The 24,448-nt window shown below is 46.6% G+C and overlaps 2 protein-coding genes across 5 annotated transcripts in view; both read left to right on the forward strand.

The window, feature by feature from the left end:
* Positions 1-872: 872 nt before the first annotated feature.
* NDUFB8 (NADH:ubiquinone oxidoreductase subunit B8) lies at positions 873-5,278 on the forward strand. Its single transcript, XM_075258256.1, has 5 exons — positions 873-1,024; positions 2,114-2,240; positions 3,050-3,149; positions 3,815-3,970; positions 5,104-5,278. The coding sequence occupies exons 1-5, from the start codon at positions 907-909 to the stop codon at positions 5,197-5,199; spliced, it is 597 nt and encodes a 198-aa protein (XP_075114357.1). The 5' UTR covers positions 873-906; the 3' UTR covers positions 5,200-5,278.
* A 3,269-nt stretch (positions 5,279-8,547) lies between these two features.
* SEC31B (SEC31 homolog B, COPII component) overlaps positions 8,548-24,448 on the forward strand; it is a 61,983-nt gene continuing 46,082 nt past the window's right edge. For all 4 annotated transcript variants that reach the window (XM_075258161.1, XM_075258162.1, XM_075258163.1 and 1 more), the window contains exon 1: positions 8,548-8,757. In XM_075258161.1, coding sequence (XP_075114262.1) covers positions 8,584-8,757 — 174 coding nt within the window. In that variant the 5' untranslated portion in view covers positions 8,548-8,583. The remainder of the gene's footprint in view (positions 8,758-24,448) is intronic.

The raw sequence follows: 24,448 nt of genomic DNA on the forward strand, positions 1-24,448 counted from the left end.
GCTCCAACTAGTGTCTGTGTTAGCGTGATGTGATGACATCACATCGCGCTTACAACTCTGTGAGTGAAACTGCGGAGAGAGCGGTGGGGGAGCGAGGAAAAGGTGAGTATAAGTGTTTTTTTGTGTTAAACTTTGAGGTGGAACTTAATGAAGGGGATCCATGAAACGGGGCAGATGAGGGGGGGGGGGACGGCATGAATCTGGGGGAAGAGATGGTGGGACATGAATCTGGGGGTAGAGATGGGGGGACATGAATCTGGGGGCAGAGATGGGGGGGACATGAATCTGGGGGCAGAGATGGGGGGGACATGAATCTGGGGGTAGAGATGGGGGGACATGAATCTGGGGGCAGAGATGGGGGGGACATGAATCTGGGGCAGAGATAGGGGGACATGAATCTGGGGCAGAGATAGGGGGACATGAATCTGGGGCAGAGATGGGGGACATGAATCTGGGGGCAGAGATGGAGGGGGGGCATATAATTTATGGGAGTCAACATAAAAGTGGATGGGGCTAAATTTGTGCACCGCACACTTTGTCCCTCTTTCAGTTCTTAAAAAGTTGGGAGGTATGCACATAATATGAATATGATCATAAATATGTATTTTTTTTGTTCTATATAATTCAAATCCTTATTACTCAGCTATCAGATTAGATTGAAGGCAAACTGGAGGAAAAATGAAAGCAGACCAAACAATAATGCCTTTTCTATTGACACCATAAAGAATTCCACAGGAGTCTATTTGAGTCTCCTTATGCGAAATAGTTAACGCACTGTAAACGCGACACATTTATTTTGACTGTAAGCAGCCACCGTAGTTCAGGCAGACGTTTGACAGAAATTGTCCTTTTGCGCTTTCCGTACTGTCTGCGCCTGCGCACAGGGTTACTGCAGACTGGGTAATCATGGCGGCGCTCAGGGCCGGGTTACTGGCAGCGGTGACCCGCAGGGCTGCCCTGGCTTCTCTAGCAGGACGGGGAGCCGGTGCCGGGCGGCTGCTGCAGTGCTGTAGTGTCCGGGCAGGTAGGTGACGTGTAGCAGACAACAATGGTCGTCCTCTAGAAAACACAAGCGGAGGGTGTCCGAGTCACCTTCACACTGTGCGGCACAGTGACTGCTCCAATGTAGCGCAGTATACAGCTCATAGCATTGCCTGTACCTGACATGGCAGAGGAAATCCCAATAGGACTGACCCTGGACTTACTGGTAGGCCTGCAGACATACTGTCCAATGTGAACATACTCTTATATGCTACAAATCCATGGCAGAAATATTTCACTTGCATTTTATCATGGGCTCAGCTGCTGAAATCTACGGCCGAGCCAGGGCACTTTTATTTTTTTCGGTGCAGTATGAACTGTGTCCTAGACTGTCAATGATAACAAAGAGCGCTGAAGTTTGCATTCTGCATTGAAAGAAGCGAATAAAACATTTAGATCAGCGTTCAAAAAAAATCAGTGTGAACATACCTTTAGCTGTTTTCTGTTGTCCGTCATCGCTGTATAAATATTATGCACTATCACTGACATAAAGTGTCTAAGGGCTAGTTCACACAGACTTCAATGAGAGCCACTCGCTTTTTTTTTCCCCGCTAGCGGGGACAAAGACACGAGGTTGCCCCTTCTTCCCATGGATTTTGCGGCTGAGACGGCTGTAGCCATTCTTCTGGCCTAATCAGGAGCAGAATGCTGCGACAGGATGCCAGTGCTTCGCCATCCCCTCATGGCTAGCCGCATGGAAAGTGATTGACAATATCTGTAAAGCGCTGCGGAATATGATGGCGCTATATAAGTAAGCAAAATATTGTTCGGGTGGTGAAACCTCCTATAACAGAAGTGTATTCTCACTCTGCCAAGCTCTTTACCCATTCAGTGTCTGCCGGCTTTGTCTGGTCTCCTTTCCTAAATATATATATATATATATATATATATATATATATATATATATATATATATACTGTGTGTGTATATTTATATATAGTATGTGTTATCAGTGGTCTGATGGACATTCCTGGCATAGAGGTGGAACACATATAAAACATCTTAAAATAGGCACAAGCCAAACTAATGGATTACATTCTAAACTTGTGTTTGTTTTGTTTTGTTTTTGTAGCATCTGACCTTCCAAAGGATCTTTTGCCTGGACCATACCCCAAGACAGAAGCAGAAAGGGCAGCTGCGGCCAAGAAGTATAACATGATATTAGAGGACTACAAACCTTACCCAGATGATGGCATGGGGTGAGGAGACTCTTATAAGGGTGGTGTTGGTGATAGTATTGCTTTGCACCTAGTAATTGCACTAATAGATTTGGGTTCTGTGAAGCCACCAGGATACACCGTCCCCTTATGATGAGTGGAGATCTGGCCTTTGGTGACAAGTCCTGAGAATGGGGGAGGGGGTAGCAGTGCTCACCTCATATATATAATTTTTTTATTTTTTCAAATCAGGATCAATGGGGTCCTAGAGGTTGAACCCTCACTGATCAGATGATGATGGATACCCTTGTTTAGAATTGTTATGCTCTGGAGAGTTTGTGTGTGTCAACAATATGTCTAACCTTCTACATCTATTCACGTCACTGCACTGTTGACTAGTTTTGATGGCCTCCAGACTTCATAAATGACACGTGTGCCACACATGTATGTCCAACACTGTGCCTGTGTAATCTGTAGGTGTTGTAGCATTAGCTTAAATCAAATGAATAATTGTGGTTTCTTCTAGAAGGGTAGGGGCTATAGACTGACAGGGTTATTTGGATGCGTGAAATGCTAAATGAATCTCTGCTACATTTCTATTCCACTATTACAGTTCCTAAAAGCTTGTGTTTAGTGTCTTAAAGCTTGCAATGCGTTCACCTTGGCTTCACCTGTACAATATACATTCTTCATAATCACTGGAGAGAGAGTCCTGGATGTTATTAGCATCTAAATGGAGGGATAGATGTGTGGACATTGCTTGGGTGTTGTGCCTTCAAACCTGCTGATAGTTTCCCTTTAATTGATGCACATATTAGTCATCACTAAGAGATTATTTTTTCTATATATAGATATGGTGATTATCCAATGCTGCCTGACAAATCCCAGGAAGAAAGAGACCCCTGGTACACATGGGACTATGCTGTATCTAGGAGAAATTGGGGAGAGCCGGTAAGTATCTGGTTGAAAGAGAAGTATGTATATTGTTAGCACAGACAAAAAGTATACTGCGGGGTCGCATGGTGTATGCATCTTGGGGAAATATATCAAAGGGGTATTCCTGGCTTATAAGATTGACCTCGGGCAAACCTGATTGCGCATGTCTGCCGGCTACAAGAAAATGGCCGCTTACACAGTATTGTAAGCGGCCATTTTCTTGTGGCCAGCGGGCATGCACAGTCGGCTGCCCGAGGCCTAGAAGTTTGAAGCCACTGTCGGAAGAAGAGGCGAAGAGAGCCCGTTCCTGAAGAAGATGGAGGAGGCGCTGGAGAGTTCTCTTGCAGTATTGGAACCGCCCCCCTGTGCTGTTTGAGTGCTGGGACCCACCCCCACTGCTGCGAGAGAACTCATTGGCATACTGACGGAAACCGGGATTTCTACGGAACCGCGACGCGGAGAAGAGTAGCCTTTCTAGGGCTATTCCAACGTGTTAGGGACAAAAAAAAATGGGTATTAATGATAGGATCCCTTTAAAGACCATATTTCATGGAGCATTATCTGCTACTACTAACCAAATAACACCAGAAATATTGTGAGCGGTGACGGGCGGCTGCTATGTATCTCTATGTTAAATGTTTCAGTAGTCTATAGAGCTTTTCCTTTTTTCCCCCTAATAGATGCACTGGGACTTTGATAAGTTCATCCGTGTCCGGGTAGACACAACGCCCACCCCTGTGCCATTCGGTCACATGTGTAAAGTGTTGGTTGCATTCCTCGCTGGAATGGCTGTCTTGTTCTATATTGGAGAGGTGTTTCCATCATATTCTCCTGTTGTAAGTATTTTAGAATTAACAATATTCTATATAGCTAATGCATGTTATATATATATTATTTAGGCTCCTGAAGTTGTTTACAGTGACCTTGATGTTGTCCCTTGCACATCTGTGTACATCGTTCCAAGACTAAACTAACATTTTATGGAGCTTTGGCTTATCATTCTTGAGCATATAGGAGATCCAGCAGCCTTATTTTTTCTTTCTCTTGGGACATCCACATACATTTTACATGATCAGTGTTCAACCATAATCCTATTGTGTATTAACTCCTTAGAGCGGTCGTCCCTGTGTTAGTGTTCTGCGACCCCATGATTGGCAGTTTTTTGTGCCATCTGCATGAAGGTCTTGTCCATAAGATGGCTGCTGATGGGAGGGACATGTGACTAAAATAGTGGTCAGTGTGTGGCTTCCTCCATTCAAGCAAACTTCAGCCATACTTGGTGGCACAGATGTAGATGGCAGGGACTTTGTTTTTGAGTAGAAGAGGCTCAGTGACATATTTGGTCATATGCCCCTTTGTCAGCAACCGGCTTACTGACAGGACCTCTGTGCGGAAAGCACAAAAGACTTGCTCAACAAGGGGGTGTGGAAAGAGCGCAGAACATTAACAAAGTCTATTAGTAAGCGCCATTTATTCATCTAACATACACAATATTTAACAATAGCTACAGAGTGGTCACCACTATCAATAGAATATCCTACTGGAGTCCTTATTGTTATTGATCTCTGATATTGTTAGGTTCAATTGCAATGGCTAGAATACATAACTACAGCACAAGCAGATCACACATTGACCCGTATTATTGTTTTGATCTCTATAGTAAGATCCAGTCCGATTGTTTTCATTTGCATAGACTTCGCTTCCATAAGGCCACTTCTATGTCACAGACTTGGTCCTCAGGGAGTAGAAGCTGTACCTTCCTAGAGATAGACAGCAATGTTTGTCTTCACACTGGTCCTTTAGGCCGGGGCCCCAGGGGATGTAAACACCGCGATTTGCCCGCAGCGGAGACAGCTTTAGCATAGAAGTCTATGGAGATGGGAGGGGAGCACAGTGAGAGAAGCTTTATGTCCTATTGTTCACGTATCCTTTACCTATGATAATCGTGTCCTTTTTTTTTTCCTTGTAGGCTCCTAAACAATATCCTTATAACAACTTGTACCTGGAATATGGTGGGGATCCTGATAAGGCACCTGTAGAGGAGAAGAACCATGTGTTCAAATAGACTCAAATAAATGGTTGTCTTGTGCGCTACCACTGTTCTTTACGTAATAAAGTGGCCACCTAAACAAATATTTATTTAACCTGCTTGCATCTGGCTGTCATTTAAGGGTACAATACTGTATATTTTGTACATAAGCTGTATTTTTTGTATGTGTTGGTGTAAATTTAAGCAGCTAGGTAGCCAATGTCTCTTCAACAAAAGTGCACATAAATCAATAGTACAAGCCAGCTACTTCTCTCACCTCCTGCTCTGAGAATTCATTCTTTAAGTCCATTTTCAGAGATGACATTATCAACTCACTGAAAGATTGGGTTACATGCTGTCCATAGAAGTCTATGAAGTGGAAGGAGATGCTGCAGGGAAAGAAAGAGATTCACAGAAACTACACGCACTATTTCACTAGTAATATTGAAATCTTACCCACATAACTGTATGGTCACTGGATTTTGGTGTGGTTTACGGTTGTATTCATATGTCCTTAGCATGGGTCCATGAGTATGGGAATATCGTAGCAACTAATCTATATTCACCAATTTATGAACAAACTGACTATTAGAGATGTAGTCTGGTGGTATGTGCTGAATACAAGTCATATAATGTCCTGTACACAAATGTGACATTTGAAAATCACCAGAAATGACAGGTATCACTTAAAGGGGTTGTTTGAGGAGTGTAGAATCACTAACCTGTTCCAGCAGAACTGGGGGTTCCTCGTCACATGATCGTCTTTCCGTCCCCTCCTTCTGTGCTCCATTTCACAGGTTATTAATTACCTGTGCTATGGAGAGCTGGATGGCTTTGCTTTCAGAACAGGTAAGACCTCGTTCACATCTGAGTTTGGATTCCGTCCGGGGTAGTCTGCATGAGGACCTCCCCCCAGATGGAATACTGAACGCAACTGCAAGCGGTGTGCCAGTAAAAGCACACGGACCCCATAGACTATAATGGGGTCCGTGTGCTTGCCGCCAGATCTCCGCAGGGATCATGTGGACAGGAAAGTAATTCGCAATCTCCTTTCCTGCCTGATTCATGTGGCCAGCACACAGACCTCATTATCGTCTATGGGGTCCGTGTGCTTTCACTGCACAGCGCTTGCAAATCCGTTTGATATTCTGTTTGGGGGATCCCCATGCGGACTCCCCGAACGCAGATGTGTACGAGGAGTAAATGATTCTACACTCTCTGGACAACCCCTTTAGGTGTGTTTTGTACATTGCTGCCTGCACTTAGTGACTACACAGCTCTTTGTTTTGCCTAGTGTGTTCTGGGAGAAATGGAGGACATAACCTCAGTGCAGCAGTTATCTCATTCAGTCTTCATGAATATCAAGGTCTGACATGACATCATCCTTATTTTTAGGTTTTACTGCAATTGAACTCACGTTGTTTGAGCAAACAGTACATGATGTGATGGCACCATGAAGCACTTCACTGCATTCCCAAATGTAAAAAACAATGTAACAGAGTTTTCAAGAGATCATTTGGAAAAGCTCCAGTGTCAATGGTTAAAATCCAAAACCTTTATTAAAGGGTCTGTCCAGGTTCTGCAAATATGTTATTGTTTCGATAATGAAAGTTCTACAATTTTCCAATATACTTTGTATCAATTACTCGGGGTTTTCTACATCTCTGCTTGCTGTCATTCATTCTACTTCCTAGCGGATAGAAAGCAGTCCATGGTCATGTGATATAGAGTGCTTGGTCATGTGATGGACACATCTGTGCACCTGTCTGTCCATCACATGACCATGAACTGATTTTTATCCACTGGGAGTAAGAATGAATGACAGCAAGCAGAGATCTAGAAAACCGTAAGGAACTGATACAGAAAGTATATGGGAAAACTGTAGAACAAAAACAATAACATTTACTAGCTGAAACTGGACAACCCCTTTAAGTTATGGTAAAAGCTTGTCCTGAGTGGAAATGTTTCAAGCTGGAAACGGCTCTTACACATGGTTTATGTGATCATTGGAGCAGCCCTACTGGATCTACATATATGATTTTGGTCTGGCTTGGATCCTGCTGACAACCTTCACAAGATGGCATAGCTGGATAAGCTGTACTGTAGAGATGAGCGAGTAGTATTTGATCGTCATAGGTATTCGTGTAAGCGGTCGCACACTAAGGGGTTAAGCGCAGTGATATTCAATGCGTTTAACCCCTTGGTGTTCGGCCGCTTACACGAATACCTATGACGGGGAGGTATTCGATCGAATACTACTTGCTCATCTCTACTGTATTTGTCTTTAGCATTATTTGTACGGTTCACGTGTGGCAAGCAAAACAGACACTCGGCACAATATTGCCTTAAATAGAGAGCAATAACTTAAAAAACGGGATAATATTCCAAAATAACTGGAATAACAATGTAAGATCATCAATGTGAAGGTTGCATGTACATATGATGTATGTGCTGCTTATTCTCTCATGGAATTATCAGTCACATAAGTGGATGACATTTACATAATTTCATCCACATGATGCACAAAAACTTCATCTCCGGCCGTGTGTATTTTATATTCAATGCCATCTAGACATATTCTCCGCTGTTTCAGAACAGGTGCAGTTTTCAGTGATATCAATCACTATATTCAGGGTATGGCTGTAAGTATGGCTGACATACACACACATATATATATATATATATATATATATATATATATATATATATATTATATATGTATATTATAACACACCACTTCTCCGGTGTGAGTTATACAGAGAGTTCCTGATTGGTATATAAGTGTACACATCATTTATTACGAGGTTCTTGATAATCCAGAGGCCTTTGGTCGCTTGGACCTTGATATACGAAACACCTGTCCTAATAACTCTGCCCTGGTGTATCTATTGCACCTAGAAAATGAGGTGTAAAGCATGTCGGACACTTTTTTGGGGGCAAATTCCACTAGATTTCTGGTGCATTTTATTAGTTTATGTGTCCCATACTGTCTAAGCTTTACAATGTGGAATCTTAGGCTAGACAGTCTTATATCTCACCCGGAGATTTCTCTTATCTTCCAGGTGCAGAAGTCTCCAAAATCTTGCTGCACTCCATTATAATTTTGCGTACCTGAGGCGTCCATGCGCACATTCAGGACGCGGGCCCTACTTGTTTATGTAAAAAATAAAAAATGGTGCCACCAATTCCCAGAAAGCCATTGTTGGCAAGCAGGGTTTGGAGCAGACTGACCCCTTCTGAGGACTTTAATGTAATTAATAGAAGACATGTCTGAAGAAGGGAGGTATAACTGAGAAGTGGGCACATTTTTGGGAATGTCTATATTTGTGCCTGTCATTTCCCAGGTAGCAGCCCTTATATGACTGGAGCACAGGTTGCTCAGATGTGAGCCGTGTTGTTGTTGAGCCTGGGAACCAGCAGATGGCAGCAGCTGCTCCTCCTCCGCCTCCTCCCTTGGCCTTGACCCGTCAGCCCCAGCAGACAGCGCAGACTGGGCAGCGGCTGGGTGCGCTGTGCTACAACGCGTTTGCTTCGGTGCGTCCCGCTCCGGCCGCCGTAAAGACCCGAACCAGGACAGCTTGTTCACCGAGAGCGGTAAGGCATAGTACCGGGGGAGGGGGAAGTGGCGGAGGGCGGCGTGAGCAGGACTGGAGTTCACACCTAGCTACTTCGGAGTTGTGCTGACCACAAGTGACGTACTTACCGGGCCTGTCAGTGAGGGGAGCGGTGCCCGGTGCTGGCAGTGGCTACATAGTGGTGAATGGACGGAGCCTGCTACTGGCCGTGATGTCATGTGGAGGGAAGGGATGTGACCCGGGCTGTAGGGGGCAGCACTGGCCCCTCACTGGGGTGGTGGTAAACAGGAGGCAGGCATGGCTGTGTACATGGAGGTGCTGCTGGGTTATTCCATACATGGGCACAGCCTGGGCCATGTCTATATGACTGGGGCGGAATAAGAAGAGGACGGGCTGGAGATTCTTGTCTTTGCTGGTGTCAAACTCCATCCATATCACAGTATAGACAAATTACTATAATCCAGTATCCGATAATCCAGAAACTCGTACGCAGTGATCTGGAACATCTGATGCTCAATGATCTAGACAGTCTGATAATCTGCCCCGCAATAATCTACAATATCTGGTAATCTGGCATACGGTTATCCAGAAAGTTTGATAATCTGTTGCTTATTTGCAGCACCGTGATATAAAGCGGAACCGGAGAAACCGTGCGAGCGACCTGCGATCTGCTTGTGCCATGTTCACACTTGCAGCATTCTATGTATTCTTCTGGTCCGTTATAGAACCAGAATAACTGAGAGACGATCTGTTAAATGAAGGACCGCGAGGGACCCCATTGACAATAATGGGGTTCTGGTCATTGTTTATACAGATCTCATTGGAAGACAAAGCTGGCCTTGCAGAACTTGTTGCTCTGGGATTTCTACTGGTGTCTGTGTTGGGGATTCTTTACGCAGATATGAACATAGCCCTAAAGGGGTAGTCTGGTAATCCCAATCCACTGGACAGGTGATGTGTCAGTAAGTGTTTAGTCACATGACATGATAGTAGCGAGCGGTTGTATTAATGGCCACCACACGGCCCATAGACATTAGGGGATCCATTCACACAACGGCCGTGTGACCAATCTATTAAAGTATAGAACCGACCATTCTCATAGATCCGTCTATAGGGAATCTGTTAAAATTCATTACGCCCTGGTGTACACTCGGCTGTGAAAAAAAGCACTTTTCATGTGAATATGCTCCAAGTTTCTTACGGTTGGACTTCCCACCGTAACCGGAATGGGAGCCCCATTTTTATCATGGGTTCAAGAGGAGCTGGATGATGATGATGATGATGCTGCTCCACTCGTCTACATTGTCCTGTGCCTCTCTTTGCCATTCGCATACAAATTGAGCCTAGCGCTACATGGCGACTTAGGCCATGACTCCTTGTGCAACCAAAGATTGATGAGTCGCTCTGTGACCCCTTGAGGGGGCTGCAGCTGTGACTTCTAGTTGCAAAAAAAAATAAAAAATCCAGCAGTGCCTTGGATGCAATACAATTCCTTTCATTAATATTGGTAAAGGAGGCACCATGGTGGGAGTTGCAGTCCACAGAAGCAGTAGCATCCACGTGTGATTTCAATAAACCTCTCCTGGCCGTGGTCTTTCTGCTCCGTGGAGTGTGGTTTGCAGACCCCCTTTTTGGGGTGACTGGTAGAGGTTCCAGCAGTCAGGGCCCACTGATCTAGCAGTTATTGTTATCCAAACCCCCCCAACTTTCTGTCATTGGCATTGTGGATGAGTGCACAGTGACTTGCAGTATGACGCCTGAATGTTGTGATGACTATGGATGTTACCACATTTTATCCTCATCATCACCCGGGCAGAAGAAAACCATGAAAGAGGTTGTACCAACCTTAGAAGTTACCACCTATTAATAGAGGAAGGGAGAACTTCATGATCAATTAGGGTGTGACTACTCCGACCGCCACTGATCCAGAGAACAGGGTCGGTTCTCCAGTCCTGCTGGAATGGCAGGCCAGGTATGTGCTATGCTCCTCCATTAATATTCCATGGGCGCACTGTATGTAGTTGACTGCTATACATGACTCCCATAGAGAATGAATGAAGCAGCAGGACACGTGCTCGGCCTGCCTCTCCATCATTGCTTCCCGTGCTAAGGCTATTAGGTTTTGATGTGATTTCACTCATGGTGTCAGCAGAGATCAGAGGCTGAATTCACATTGTAAACCTTGTTACTTATCACTGGTCTGTGTTTTCCATGTTCGTGACAATGAGCTGGGTCCTTTGTGACCCGGCTGGTTGGATTAAGGGGAAGCAATGACAGGGGGCACTGCTGACTTCTGGTTCATAAAATTTTGTGTGCAGTAAGAAACTGGAGGTAACTAAGTATAACGATTAGAGATGAGCGAACAGTGTTCTATCGAACTCATGTTCGATCGGATATTAGGCTGTTCGGCATGTTCGAATCGAATCGAACACCGCGTGGTAAAGTGCGCCATTACTCGATTCCCCTCCCACCTTCCCTGGCGCCTTTTTTGCTCCAATAACAGCGCAGGGTAGGTGGGACAGGAACTACGACACCGGTGACGTTGAAAAAAGTAGGCAAAACCCATTGGCTGCCGAAAACATGTGACCTCTAATTTAAAAGAACAGCGCCGCCCAGCTTCGCGTCATTCTGAGCTTGCAATTCACCGAGGACGGAGGTTTCCGTCCAGCTAGCTAGGGCTTAGATTCTGGGTAGGCAGGGACAGGCTAGGATAGGAAGGAGAAGACAACCAACAGCTCTTATAAGAGCTAAATTCCAGGGAGAAGCTTGTCAGTGTAACGTGGCACTGACGGGCTCAATCGCCGCAACCCAGCTTTCCCAGGATCCTGAATGGAATACACTGTCAGTGTATTCCCGTATACCCGATATATACCCCCGATACCCGTTCCAACGGTGTGCCCCCCCACCTTCACCCCAGAAATACCCTGCAAGTCCCCTAGCAATAGAATTGGGGCTATATACACCCACTATTTTTGCTACTGCCATATAGTGCCATTGTCTCACTGGGAATTCAAAGAATATATTGGGCTTACATATAACTTCAATTCCAGGGAGAAGCTTGTCAGTGTAACGTGGCACTGACGGGCTCAATCGCCGCAACCCAGCTTTCCCAGGATCCTGAATGGAACACACTGACAGTGTATTCCCGTATACCCCATATATACACCCCAAATCCCCGTTCCAACGGTGTGCCCCCCCACCTTCACCTCAGAAATACCCTGCAAGTCCCCTAGCAATAGAATTGGGGCTATATACACCCACAATTTTTGCTACTGGTATACAGTGCCATTGTCTCACTGGGAATTCAAAGAATATATGGGGGTTATGTGCACCCACAATTTTTAATACTGCTATACAGTGCCATTGTCTGACTGGGAATTCAAAGAATATATGGGGGTTACGTGCACCCACAATTTTTAATACTGGTATACAGTGCCATTGTCTGACTGGGAATTCAAAGAATATATGGGGGTTACGTGCACCCACAATTTTTAATACTGCTATACAGTTCCTTTGTCTCACTGGGAATTCAAAGAATATATGGGGGTTATGTGCACCCACAATTTTTAATACTGGTATACAGTGCCATTGTCTGACTGGGAATTCAAAGAATATATGGGGGTTATGTGCACCCACAATTTTTAATACTGGTATACAGTGCCATTGTCTGACTGGGAATTCAAAGAATATATGGGGGTTATGTGCACCCACAATTTTTACTACTGGTATACAGTGCCATTGTCTGACTGGGAATTCAAAGAATATATGGGGGTTACGTGCACCCACAATTTTTAATACTGGTATACAGTGCCATTGTCTGACTGGGAATTCAAAGAATATATGGGGGTTATGTGCACCCACAATTTTTAATACTGGTATATAGTGCCATTGTCTGACTGGGAATTCAAAGAATATATGGGGGTTACGTGCACCCACAATTTTTAATACTGCTATACAGTGCCATTGTCTGACTGGGAATTCAAAGAATATATGGGGGTTATGTGCACCCACAATTTTTAATACTGGTATACAGTGCCATTGTCTGACTGGGAATTCAAAGAATATATGGGGGTTATGTGCACCCACAATTTTTACTACTGGTATACAGTGCCATTGTCTGACTGGGAATTCAAAGAATATATGGGGGTTACGTGCACCCACAATTTTTAATACTGGTATACAGTGCCATTGTCTGACTGGGAATTCAAAGAATATATGGGGGTTATGTGCACCCACAATTTTTAATACTGGTATACAGTGCCATTGTCTGACTGGGAATTCAAAGAATATATGGGGGTTACGTGCACCCACAATTTTTAATACTGGTATACAGTGCCATTGTCTGACTGGGAATTCAAAGAATATATGGGGGTTATGTGCACCCACAATTTTTAATACTGGTATATAGTGCCATTGTCTGACTGGGAATTCAAAGAATATATGGGGGTTACGTGCACCCACAATTTTTAATACTGCTATACAGTGCCATTGTCTGACTGGGAATTCAAAGAATATATGGGGGTTATGTGCACCCACAATTTTTAATACTGGTATACAGTGCCATTGTCTGACTGGGAATTCAAAGAATATATGGGGGTTACGTGCACCCACAATTTTTAATACTGCTATACAGTTCCTTTGTCTCACTGGGAATTCAAAGAATATATGGGGGTTATGTGCACCCACAATTTTTAATACTGGTATACAGTGCCATTGTCTGACTGGGAATTCAAAGAATATATGGGGGTTATGTGCACCCACAATTTTTAATACTGGTATACAGTGCCATTGTCTGACTGGGAATTCAAAGAATATATGGGGGTTATGTGCACCCACAATTTTTAATACTGGTATACAGTGCCATTGTCTGACTGGGAATTCAAAGAATATATGGGGGTTACGTGCACCCACAATTTTTAATACTGGTATACAGTGCCATTGTCTGACTGGGAATTCAAAGAATATATGGGGGTTATGTGCACCCACAATTTTTAATACTGGTATATAGTGCCATTGTCTGACTGGGAATTCAAAGAATATATGGGGGTTACGTGCACCCACAATTTTTAATACTGGTATACAGTGCCATTGTCTGACTGGGAATTCAAAGAATATATGGGGGTTATGTGCACCCACAATTTTTAATACTGGTATACAGTGCCATTGTCTGACTGGGAATTCAAAGAATATATGGGGGTTATGTGCACCCACAATTTTTACTACTGGTATACAGTGCCATTGTCTGACTGGGAATTCAAAGAATATATGGGGGTTACGTGCACCCACAATTTTTAATACTGGTATACAGTGCCATTGTCTGACTGGGAATTCAAAGAATATATGGGGGTTATGTGCACCCACAATTTTTAATACTGGTATACAGTGCCATTGTCTGACTGGGAATTCAAAGAATATATGGGGGTTATGTGCACCCACAATTTTTACTACTGGTATACAGTGCCATTGTCTGACTGGGAATTCAAAGAATATATGGGGGTTACGTGCACCCACAATTTTTAATACTGGTATACAGTGCCATTGTCTGACTGGGAATTCAAAGAATATATGGGGGTTACGTGCACCCACAATTTTTAATACTGCTATACAGTGCCATTGTCTGACTGGGAATTCAAAGAATATATGGGGGTTATGTGCACCCACAATTTTTAATACTGGTATACAGTGCCATTGTCTCACTGGGAATTCCACAAATAATTTGGGGATTCATTCACCCTACATCTCAGGCTCTTGCCATATTCACCCAGGTTGTCAGTGCTGCACCAGCTCGTTCCCAGACAGCTCGGCCCGAAAAACGCGTTACCTATATAGAGGATTTGGACAATGAAGACAACATGTTCTAAATCTAATGTCTGCACCTTCTCCAGAATTAAAATAAAGGCAGCGTTTAACTTTCAAATAGCACTGCACAAAGGAAGAGCTTATCAGCTTGTCTCATGACATGCTACTGAAAAGTTTCATTTGTGTATCTTAATGTAAATATAGTTGTATAAGCTTTTTGGGTTTTAGGCACTGCCAAGTTATTTATTACCACCCACTCCCTTATAATGATGATGACGCCAAAGTCACTGTGGGTGTTCAGAGCTCACAGCTTTGGGTGACATTTGTCTTGCTCTCTGTCGGTACCAGCTGTCTTTTTGGATACCGTAAAGTTATGTTGACTTTATTAACAGCTATAGAAGCTTTAGCCAGGTTGTGACGGTGTGTAACCCTAACAACACTAAGTGGGATACACATTAATAGTCAGTCTATGTACGCTAAACGTATCACTGAAGTAATTTTTTTTCCCTCTCCCCTAATATAAGAAAGGAACAGACATTAGACCTAGACCGGGGTTCGAGGCTTGAAAAAATCCAGTATTATTTGTTCTTCATGATGTGAAATATGTGTTGAAAAGCAACCCAAGATGAAGTCAGCCATGTGTGCCAGTGTGTTACTTGGCATGCCTTTGCTGGCCCCAACTGTAAGGGTCACTCTCCATTTCCTCCATTTTCCACTCCCCTTCACACCATTTGTGGTGAAGCAATGGGATGCACTGAAGTGCACCCTCTAGCCTCGTGTGGGATAGGGACATCAGATGCCACTCCAACCCCCTCGTCTTCCTCCGCCAGCCAACGGTGCGAAGATGAGAGGAGTGTGCTCTGAATGTTTTCTGCCTAGCAGAGGCTAGTTCTCACTTACGAAAATGGCCCCACTTTGACCTGTATATCAGGCACAATGGTGTAGGTTTCAAAGAAACATGGCACCAACAAGTTGGAAAACGTGGGCCATGCGTGGACCGTGTTTGAGTCTGGCAAGCTCCAGATCTGCTACCAGGTTCCAGCCATTATCACAGGCGCAAAAATGCCAGGCCCCAGGTGTAGCAGGGAAAAAAAAATGCCATCTCAGCCAGGATGGCATCCCTGACCTCGGAGGCACTGTGCTGTCTGTCCCCCAAGCTGATCAGTTTCAGCACGGCCTACTGACATCTCCCCATGCCAGTGTTACAGTGTTTTCCGCTAGTAGCTGGGGTGGAGGTTGCAGCTTCGTAGGGTTTCAGTCTACTCCTGCCATGGCCTGGGAGAGGAGATAGGCCACCCCAGTTTGCACCCGGGGAACAGACTCCACCACATTCACCCTGCCTGTCATTAAAGATAAGCACTGCAGCATCCCTGACCACAGGCGCTTGTCCATGTGTCGGTGGTCAAGTGGACCTTGCAGCAAAGCGCAGAGCTCTGGGCCCGACTGATGTTATGGGACACATGCAGGCGCAAGGCAGAGACAGCACACCAAGAGAAGTAGTAACGGCTAGGCCCAGCATAGGGAGGTGCCCCAGCTGCCATCTGCTGACGGAAGGCCTGGGTCTCCAGAAGCATAAACAAACACCAACATCTCCAGGGCCAGCAGTTTATCGATGAGGCTGTTACAGGCTTGGGCATGGGGGTGGGTTGTATTGTACTTCTGCCTGCAATGAAAAGCTTGGGAAATGTGGAGTGGCTGGGAAGAGGCGCATGATGGTGCAGGCCAAAAGGGCGCATGAGGGTGAACTCCCCAATGTGTCAGAGATAGGTGTGTAGGTGTCCTTGCATCATATACTTGCACCATATTTGGCTTTGGAAGTTAATTTTGTGCCAAAAAGTGGTTAAGACAGCGATCCCTCAGCTACTCCCGTTACACTGTCTATTGAAGTTACCATCTGTGGAAGTGGACCACCATTTCTAAGATCCCAAAGGAAGCAGGCAAGAGATGTGCAGTTCAGAAAAAAAGATGAGAAAATAAGTTTAGGCTGTAGAGCACAGAGGGATCGGAGAGGACAGAGCTGGTGTCGGCCAGGTATTCCCACAACATGCGCCTGTACTTGTCCCTCCTGGTGACACTAGGCCCCTGAGTGGCAGTAATTTGTCCAGGGGGGCCATTAACGTGTTCCAGACCTAGGAATAAGTCTTCCAACAGGGTAGAGTTTTGCATGCCTTTGCTTCTACCCACTGTTTTTGCTGCTTAGCTTCCCTCCACATCTACTCTGCTTTCACCCCTAAACATCACCCCAGTTTATGCCTTTGCTTCTACCCAGGTTTTTTGTTGATTTAGCTTCCCTCTACATCTACACTGCTTTAGCCCCTAGACATCACCCCTGTCCATGTGGGGTCGGTGGCCTCGTCATCCACCAACTCCTCTTCCAATTGCGCACTGCCCCCTTACTGCAAACCGCACATGACCACAGCTTGCCTTGATGGCAACTGTGTCTCATGATCCCCACTTAGGTCCAGACAAGTCGGTGGCGGGTCCAAAACCCCAAAATTGGAAGGAAATGGCAGATGCTGCAGTATTTCTAACACCTGTTCCTGGTGCTCGGGCCTGGTCTGTGTTGTACCCTGCACCCTGCTTAACGCATCTGCCATATCCGAAGTTGTGCTGAGCGCATGCTAATGTTTCGTGTCCAGTGCAATGGATGGGATGGGATTTCACATAAGTCTGCCACCCATGGCCACTCATGGTTGAGCAACTGAGGGAGTTGACTTTGACGAACCCGAGGGTTTTGGAGTTGGAACTACATCAAAGGTCTGTGCTGCTCACACACTCTGCTCAACACATGATATGTTTAGTGCCAGCAGTGTGGAGACGTCGCACAACAGCCGTTGTTCCAGCAGGTACAGGCGTTGTAGGAGTGCATAGAGGCTAGCAGCGGCAACTATAGACTTTAAAAACTATCCGCACAAGCGCCACACTTTCACCAGTAGCTCAGGAACATTGGGGTACCTTTTTCAAAAGATTAGCAGCAATGAGTTAAAAACGTGGCCCAGGCATGGAATATGTTGCAGGCTGCCAAGCTACAGAGCCAATCCCAGGTTACGGCCATTATCACACATGACAACATGCCTGGGCCCAGGTGCAGTGGCAAAAACCACATTGCCGTCTCATCGAGGATGGCATGACTCACTTTGTAGGCAGTGTGCTGTCTGGCCCCCAAGCTGATGAGCTTCAGCACGGCCCGCTGACGTCTCCCCACACCAGTGTTGCAGCGTTTCCAGCTCGTAGCTGGGGTCAATTTAACAGCGGAGGAGGGTGGTGTTTCAGCCCTCCTCCCAGGAATGTTGTGTGGGGAGACAAGTCAGGCCACCACATTTTGCGACCCGGTCCACGCCTCAACTACATTCAACCACTGTGCCCAAATTGAAAGGTAGCGTCCCTGTCCGCATGCACTTGTCCATTCGTAACTGGTCACATGGAACTTTAGGGCTAAGCGCTGAATTTAGGGACCGCCTCATGTTTGGGGGAAAGTGCTGGTGTGGACGGCACAGTGCGGTGGCGCAGTAGACACTCTGCCCAAAAAGGGCAGAGTGTCCCCCAGCCGGGATTCCAACATCTCCTGGGCCAGATTTCTTGAGATGAGGCCGTTGAAGCCTTGGGCATGTGGGTGGGTTGCGCTGTACTTTAGCATGAAATGAAAGGCTTGGGAGATGGGGAGTTGCTGGGAAGAGGCGCATGATGGCGCGGGCAAAAGGAGAAATGGCAGGAAAAGGTGAGGATAAGGGTGAACTCCCCAAAGTGTCAGAGGCAGATGTGGAGGTGTCCTGGCTCCTGGTCTGGACTGCAGCGCCAGCCCTGTCAACAGTGGAAGAGGCAGTGGCCGCCAGGCCAAACGACGATTATCCTGCGCTTGCTCTCACCCCAGCCCAGGGCTTGCCTTCCAAATGATGGCACCCGCAAGAGGTGGTGAGATTCCTCTCCGCAGATCTCCAAACCATCTTGGACTTGCAAATTGCACTAAATTTGTCATGTAACTGACATGTATATGATGAGTCTATCCATTGTCTGTTCATTTTGGTGAAAGTCAGCCTGTCAGCTGACAGACAGCTGTGCTTGTCAGTGATGATGTCACCGGCTGCTTGTACCCCCAGTTTTTGCTGCTTAGCTTGCCTCCACATCCACACTGCTTTTGCCCCTACACATCACCCCTATCCATGCCTGTGCCTCTAGCCATAAGTCTGCCACCCATGGAAACTCATGGTGCAGAAAGTGAGGGAGCTGACTCTGAGGAACCCTTGGGTTTTGTAGCTGGTACTCCATCAAAGGTCTCTGCTGCTCACACACCCTGCTGAACATACGGTATCTAGGGTTAGAGCGTGTGGTGACCTCGCACAACAGTAGGTGCTTCAGGCAGATGTAGGCCTTGCTGGAGTGTATTGCGGCTAGCTCCAGGTACTGTAGACTTGGGAAAGTGGGTGTCCAAGTGCCGCACTTTCACCCTTAGCTCAGCTAATTTGGGGTATGTTTTTAAAAATCATTGCACCACTACATTGAACATGTGGGCCAGGCATGGAACGTGTTGGAGGCTGGCAAGCTCCAGAGCCCTCCAACAAGCTAAAAAACCTGGCCCCAGGGGCAGCGGGGATAAACAAATTGCCATCTCATCCAGGATGGCATCCCTGACCTCAGAGGCAGTGTGCTGTCCGTCTCCCAAGCTGATGAGCTTCAGCCCAGCCTGCTGACGTCTCCCCACACCAGTGTTGCAGCGTTTTCAGCTCGTAGCTGGGGTAAATCTAACAGCGGAGGAGGAGGAGGGTGGTGTTTCAGCCCTCCTCCCAGGAATGTTTTGTGGGGAAACAAGTCAGGAAAATTCTTGAAACGGGAGAGTTTTGCATCTTTGCCCTTGCTGCCTATGGACATCCCTTTGCCTCTAGCCACCATTTTCCCTGCTTTGCTTGCCTCCACATCCACACTGCTTTTGCCCCTAGACATCACCCCAGTCCATGCCTTAGCTTGTACCCCCAGTTTTTCCTGCTTAGCTTGCCTCCACATCCACACTGCTTTTGCCCCTAGACATCACCCCAGTCCATGCCTTAGCTTGTACCCCCAGTTTTTCCTGCTTAGCTTGCCTCCACATCCACACTGCTTTTGCCCCTAGACATCACCCCAGTCCATGCCTTAGCTTGTACCCCCAGTTTTTCCTGCTTAGCTTGCCTCCACATCCACACTGCTTTTGCCCCTAGACATCACCCCAGTCCATGCCTTAGCTTGTATCCCCAGTTTTTCCTGCTTAGCTTGCCTCCACATCCACACTGCTTTTGCCCCTAGACATCACCCCAGTCCATGCCTTAGCTTGTACCCCCAGTTTTTCCTGCTTAGCTTGCCTCCACATCCACACTGCTTTTGCCCCTAGACATCATCCCTATCCATGCCTCTTCCCCTAGCCATAACTCTGCCACCCCTGGAAACTCATGGTGCAGAAACTTTGGTTGCTGACTTTGAGGAACCCTTGGGTTTTGTAGATGGAACTCCATCAAAGGTCTGTGCAGCTCACACACCCTGCTCAAGATATGGTATTGTAGGGTTTCAGCGTGTGTGAATGACGGACAACAGCCTGTGTTTGGACAGATGTAGGCCTTGCTAGAGTGTTTTTAGGCTAGCAGCGACTCCTGTGCACTTGCAAAAGTGGGCGCACAAGCGCCGCATTTTCAACAGTAGCTTCGGTACATTTGGGTATGTTTTTAAAAAACTTTGCACCACTAGGTTAGACGTGGGCCAAACATGGAACGTGTTGGAGGCTGGCAAGCTCCAGAGCCGCTACCAGGTTCCAGCCATTATCACAGGCGTAAAAATGCCAGGCCCCAGGTGTAGCAGGGAAAAAAAAATGCCATCTCAGCCAGGATGGCATCCCTGACCTCGGAGGCACTGTGCTGTCTGTCCCCCAAGCTGATGAGCTTCAGCACCGCCTGCTGACGTCTCCCCACACCAGTGTTTTAGCGTTTGCCGCTAGTAGCTGTGGTGGAGGTTGCAGCGTCGTAGGGTTTCAGTCTACTCCTGCCATGAATTTTGGCCTGGGAGAGGAGATAGGCCACCCCAGTTTGCACCCGAGGAACAGACTCCACCACATTCACCCTGCCTGTCATTAAAGATAAGCACTGCAGCATCCCTGACCACAGGCGCTTGTCCAAGTGTCGGTGGTCAAGTGGACCTTGCAGCAAAGCGCGGAACTAAGGGCCCACCTGATGTTGAGTGACACGTGCTGGTGCAAGGCGGGGACGCCACACCGGGAGAAGTTGAGACGGCTAGGGACGGCATAGTGAGGTGCCACAGTTGCCATCAGGTCCGGGAAGGCGGGAGTTTCAACAAGCCGGAACGCCAACCTCTCCTGGGCCAGCAGTTTAGCGATGTTGGCGTTCTAGGCTTGCGTGGGTGGGTGGTTAGCGGTGTATTTCTGCCGGCGCTCCAATGTCTGAGAGATGGTGGGTTGTTGTAAAGAAGCGCCTGATGGTGCCTTTGATGGTGCAGGAGAAGGAGATAAGACAGAAACAGGGGAGGATGAGGGAGAAGTCAACAAAGTGGCGGAGGCAGATGAAGTGATGTCCTGGCTCGTCCTCTGGAGTGCATCGCCAGCACTGTGAGCAGAGGCAGTGGCATGAACGGCGGGCGACGTTTGTCCTGCCGTTGCTGCCTGCCACTGATTCCATTGCTTGGATTCCAAATGACGGTGCATTGAAGTGGTGGACAGGTTGCTCTTCTCAGGGCCCCTACTCGATTTCGAGAGGCAAATTGTGTAGCCGACACTATATTTGTCCTCGGCGCATTCCTTGAAAAATCTCTACACCTTCAAGAAACGTGCCCTCGATGGGGGAGTTTTTCTGGGCTGGGTACAAAAGGGAACATCTTCGGACATTCCGGGTCTGGCCTGGCTTCGGCAAAGCAGCTGACCTCTGCCTCTGGACATGTCTCTGCCTCTAGCTACCCTTTTTGGTGCTGCACCTGCCTCAACATCCACACTACTTTCCCAGCTTGACATCTGCCTTGTCCAGGTGGGGTCGGTGTCCTCGTCGTCCACCACCTCCTCTTCCAACTCCTGTCTCGCCTCCTCCTCCTGCACAATGCGCATGTCAACTGGCTGCCCTGACAGCAACTGCGTCTCATCGTCGTCGATGAGGGTGGGTTGCTGGTCATCCGCCACCAAATCGACCGGAGATGGAATGGAGGAGACTCTAGTGTTTGAGCATCTGGACACAGATACTCGTCTGTTAGGTCCGTGGAATCGCGAAATGGAGGGGCAGGTTGCGGTACAGTCAAAGGAAGGGAGAACAGCTCTGGGGAGCAGGGACAGTTGGGGTTATTGTTCTGAGAAGATTGGGAATTTTGGGTGGAAGGAGGACAAGACTGTTGGGTAAGAGGAGGTAGAGGCTGACTGGCTGGTGGACAATGTGCTTTAAGCGTTATCCGACAGCCATTGCAAGACCTGTTCCTGGTTCTCGGGCCTACTAATCTTTGTACCATTCAGCCTAGTTAATGTGGAACTTTTGTGCAAAGCGCAGAACTTAGGGCCCGCCTGATGTTAAGGGACACACGCTGGTACAAGGCTCAACTCACCCTAAGTGCCAAAAACACTGCTGGTGCAAGGCTCTACTCATGCCAAGGGCCTCAATCTCTGCTGGTAGCTCAGCTTAAGGTCATGTAACTTTGTTTGGAAGGGCTCATGTTAAGGGCTAGAAAAGTGAATTTTGGAAGGTCTTACCACATCACACACACACACACACACACACACACACACACACACACACACACACACACACACACACACACACACACACACACTCAAAATGACAGTTAAGGGTGAGGGCTTTTGGAATTCCCATTGCCTATTCCATTTGTGGTTGTCATGGGGAACGTGATTTAAAGGGGTGGTTGTTACTGTTTGTTGAGCTTAAATTGGGGTTTGTGTCCATCCATTTGGGGAGTAAAGAAGGTTTCCAGGTATTTTCCCACTTTGATAGAGGTTTTTTTGAATGTGGAAAGTGTGTAGTTGTTAGGCAGTGATGTTGGGGTAATAGAGGGTCTTTGGTGTGTTAGATGCCCCCAGGCATGCTTCCCCTGCTGTCCCAGTGTCATTCCAGAGGTGTTGGCATCATTTCCTGGGGTGTCATAGTGGACTTGGTGACCCTCCAGACACGGATTTGGGTTTCCCCCTTAACGAGTATCTGTTCCCCATAGACTATAATGGGGTTCGAAACCCGTTCGAACACACGAACATTGAGCGGCTGTTCGAATCGAATTTCGAACCTCGAACATTTTAGTGTTCGCTCATCTCTAATAACGATTATTTAAAGTTAAAGGGATTTTCCAGGCTTTATAATTGATGACCTATAATCCATCAATTAAAGATCGAAAGGGATCCCAATGCTCAGCTCCCCGGCAGATCAGCTGCCGCAACCTCTTCAGTACTTGCCAAGCACAATACTCTATGGTTGAGTAGTGGCTGTGCTTTATATTGCAGCTCAGTGTATTGCAATGCTGTCATTTCAAATGGCTGATCTGCATGGGTCCTGGATATCAGATCCCTACAGATCTTTAATTCCTGATATATACTAAGGATAAGTAATCGACTTAAATGTCCTAGAAAGCTCCTTTAGAGGGTAAAACCATTTTGGCGAAGCCTTTCAGACTGTCTTGTAGCCAGTGCCATAATCGTAGATTACGTTGCTTTGCCTATATACAGAAATAACGTATTCCTGCACAAAGAATCGTCCTCCTTAGTTGCCGTACTCCAGGATCAGTTGTCAGGGCCACCGATTGCAGGTACACATGTTACCAAGTTTAACCATCTTCAACAGTAATAATAAAAGAAGAAAATCCCGGCAACATGATACACTGCAAAATGTGAAGAATGTGACAGAGTCCTAGGTGTTGACTTAGCCTCAGTCCAAGTGAGAATCTGCAGGATATGCTGGTAAAACAAGTCTGGTACCAGGAGCCCCCACCGCCCAGCTGAACATGCATTACATCTAGCCTTGTTCCTTTCACTTGATTGGGACAGAGCTGCAGTAAATCTACTATACTAGGCACAGCTCTTACACATTGTGTGTCACCGCACCAGATCAACAATGTAGAGGTGCAGCTGATCAGCGGGGAAGCTTTCTGAGATCTCTATCTTAGGCCTCGTTCACATCTGCATTGGTATTCCATCCAGGGGTGTCCGCATGAGGACACCCCCCCCCCCCCCCCCGAACGGAATACCGAATGCAACTGCAAGCGGTGTGCAGTGAAAGCACATGGACCCCATAGATTATAATGGGGTCCTTGTGCTTGCCGCCAGATCTCCGCAGGGATCATGCGGACAGGAAAGTAATTTATTTTCCTGTCCCGCATGATTCATGCGGGCAGTGCGCGGCAAACACACGGACCCCATTATAGTCTATGGGGTCCATGTGCTTTCAATGCACATCGCTTGCAGTTGCATTCGGTATTTCATTCAGGGGGTCTCTATGCGGACTCCCCGAATGGAATACCGAATGCAGATGTGAACGAAGCGTAAGGAGGCACTTGGAAAAACAAGCCTAGTCCATTGAAGGGCTCAACTCCCAACTGTATCTGGTATAGAAGTATTGTGCAGAAGTTTGTCATTTGTGGTAAAAAAAAAACTGCTGCAAAGATATAGAGTATTAATAATTTATTTTAGTCATTTAACACAATGAAGTCAATGAACAAAAGAGAACTGTAAATGGCATCCATAGTTTGTGTGACCGCCCTTTGGAGGAGAAGTCCTGGAAGTGAAATGGCCCTCACTGATCTCAACATCATCAGGTCCATCTGGGATTACATGAAGAGACAGAAGGATTCCTCCAAGTTACATCCACAGAAGATTTTTTTTTTCTTGATTCTTCAAGGTGTTTGGAACAATCTCCCACCTCACATCCTTCAAAAACCGTCTACAAGTGCACCTTCAGATT

The sequence above is a fragment of the Leptodactylus fuscus genome, chromosome 10 (assembly GCF_031893055.1).
Source record: "Leptodactylus fuscus isolate aLepFus1 chromosome 10, aLepFus1.hap2, whole genome shotgun sequence".
NCBI classification, from domain to species: Eukaryota; Metazoa; Chordata; class Amphibia; order Anura; family Leptodactylidae; genus Leptodactylus; species Leptodactylus fuscus.

Excerpts from the sequence above, each read along its gene's own strand:
- NDUFB8 (XM_075258256.1), top strand. The coding sequence starts at position 907 with ATGGCGGCGCTCAGGGCCGGGTTACTGGCAGCGGTGACCCGCAGGGCT. Across the intron at positions 3,150-3,814 it reads GGAGAAATTGGGGAGAGCCG|ATGCACTGGGACTTTGATAA; the intron begins GTAAGTATCTGG and ends TCCCCCTAATAG. Across the intron at positions 3,971-5,103 it reads TTCCATCATATTCTCCTGTT|GCTCCTAAACAATATCCTTA; the intron begins GTAAGTATTTTA and ends TTTTCCTTGTAG.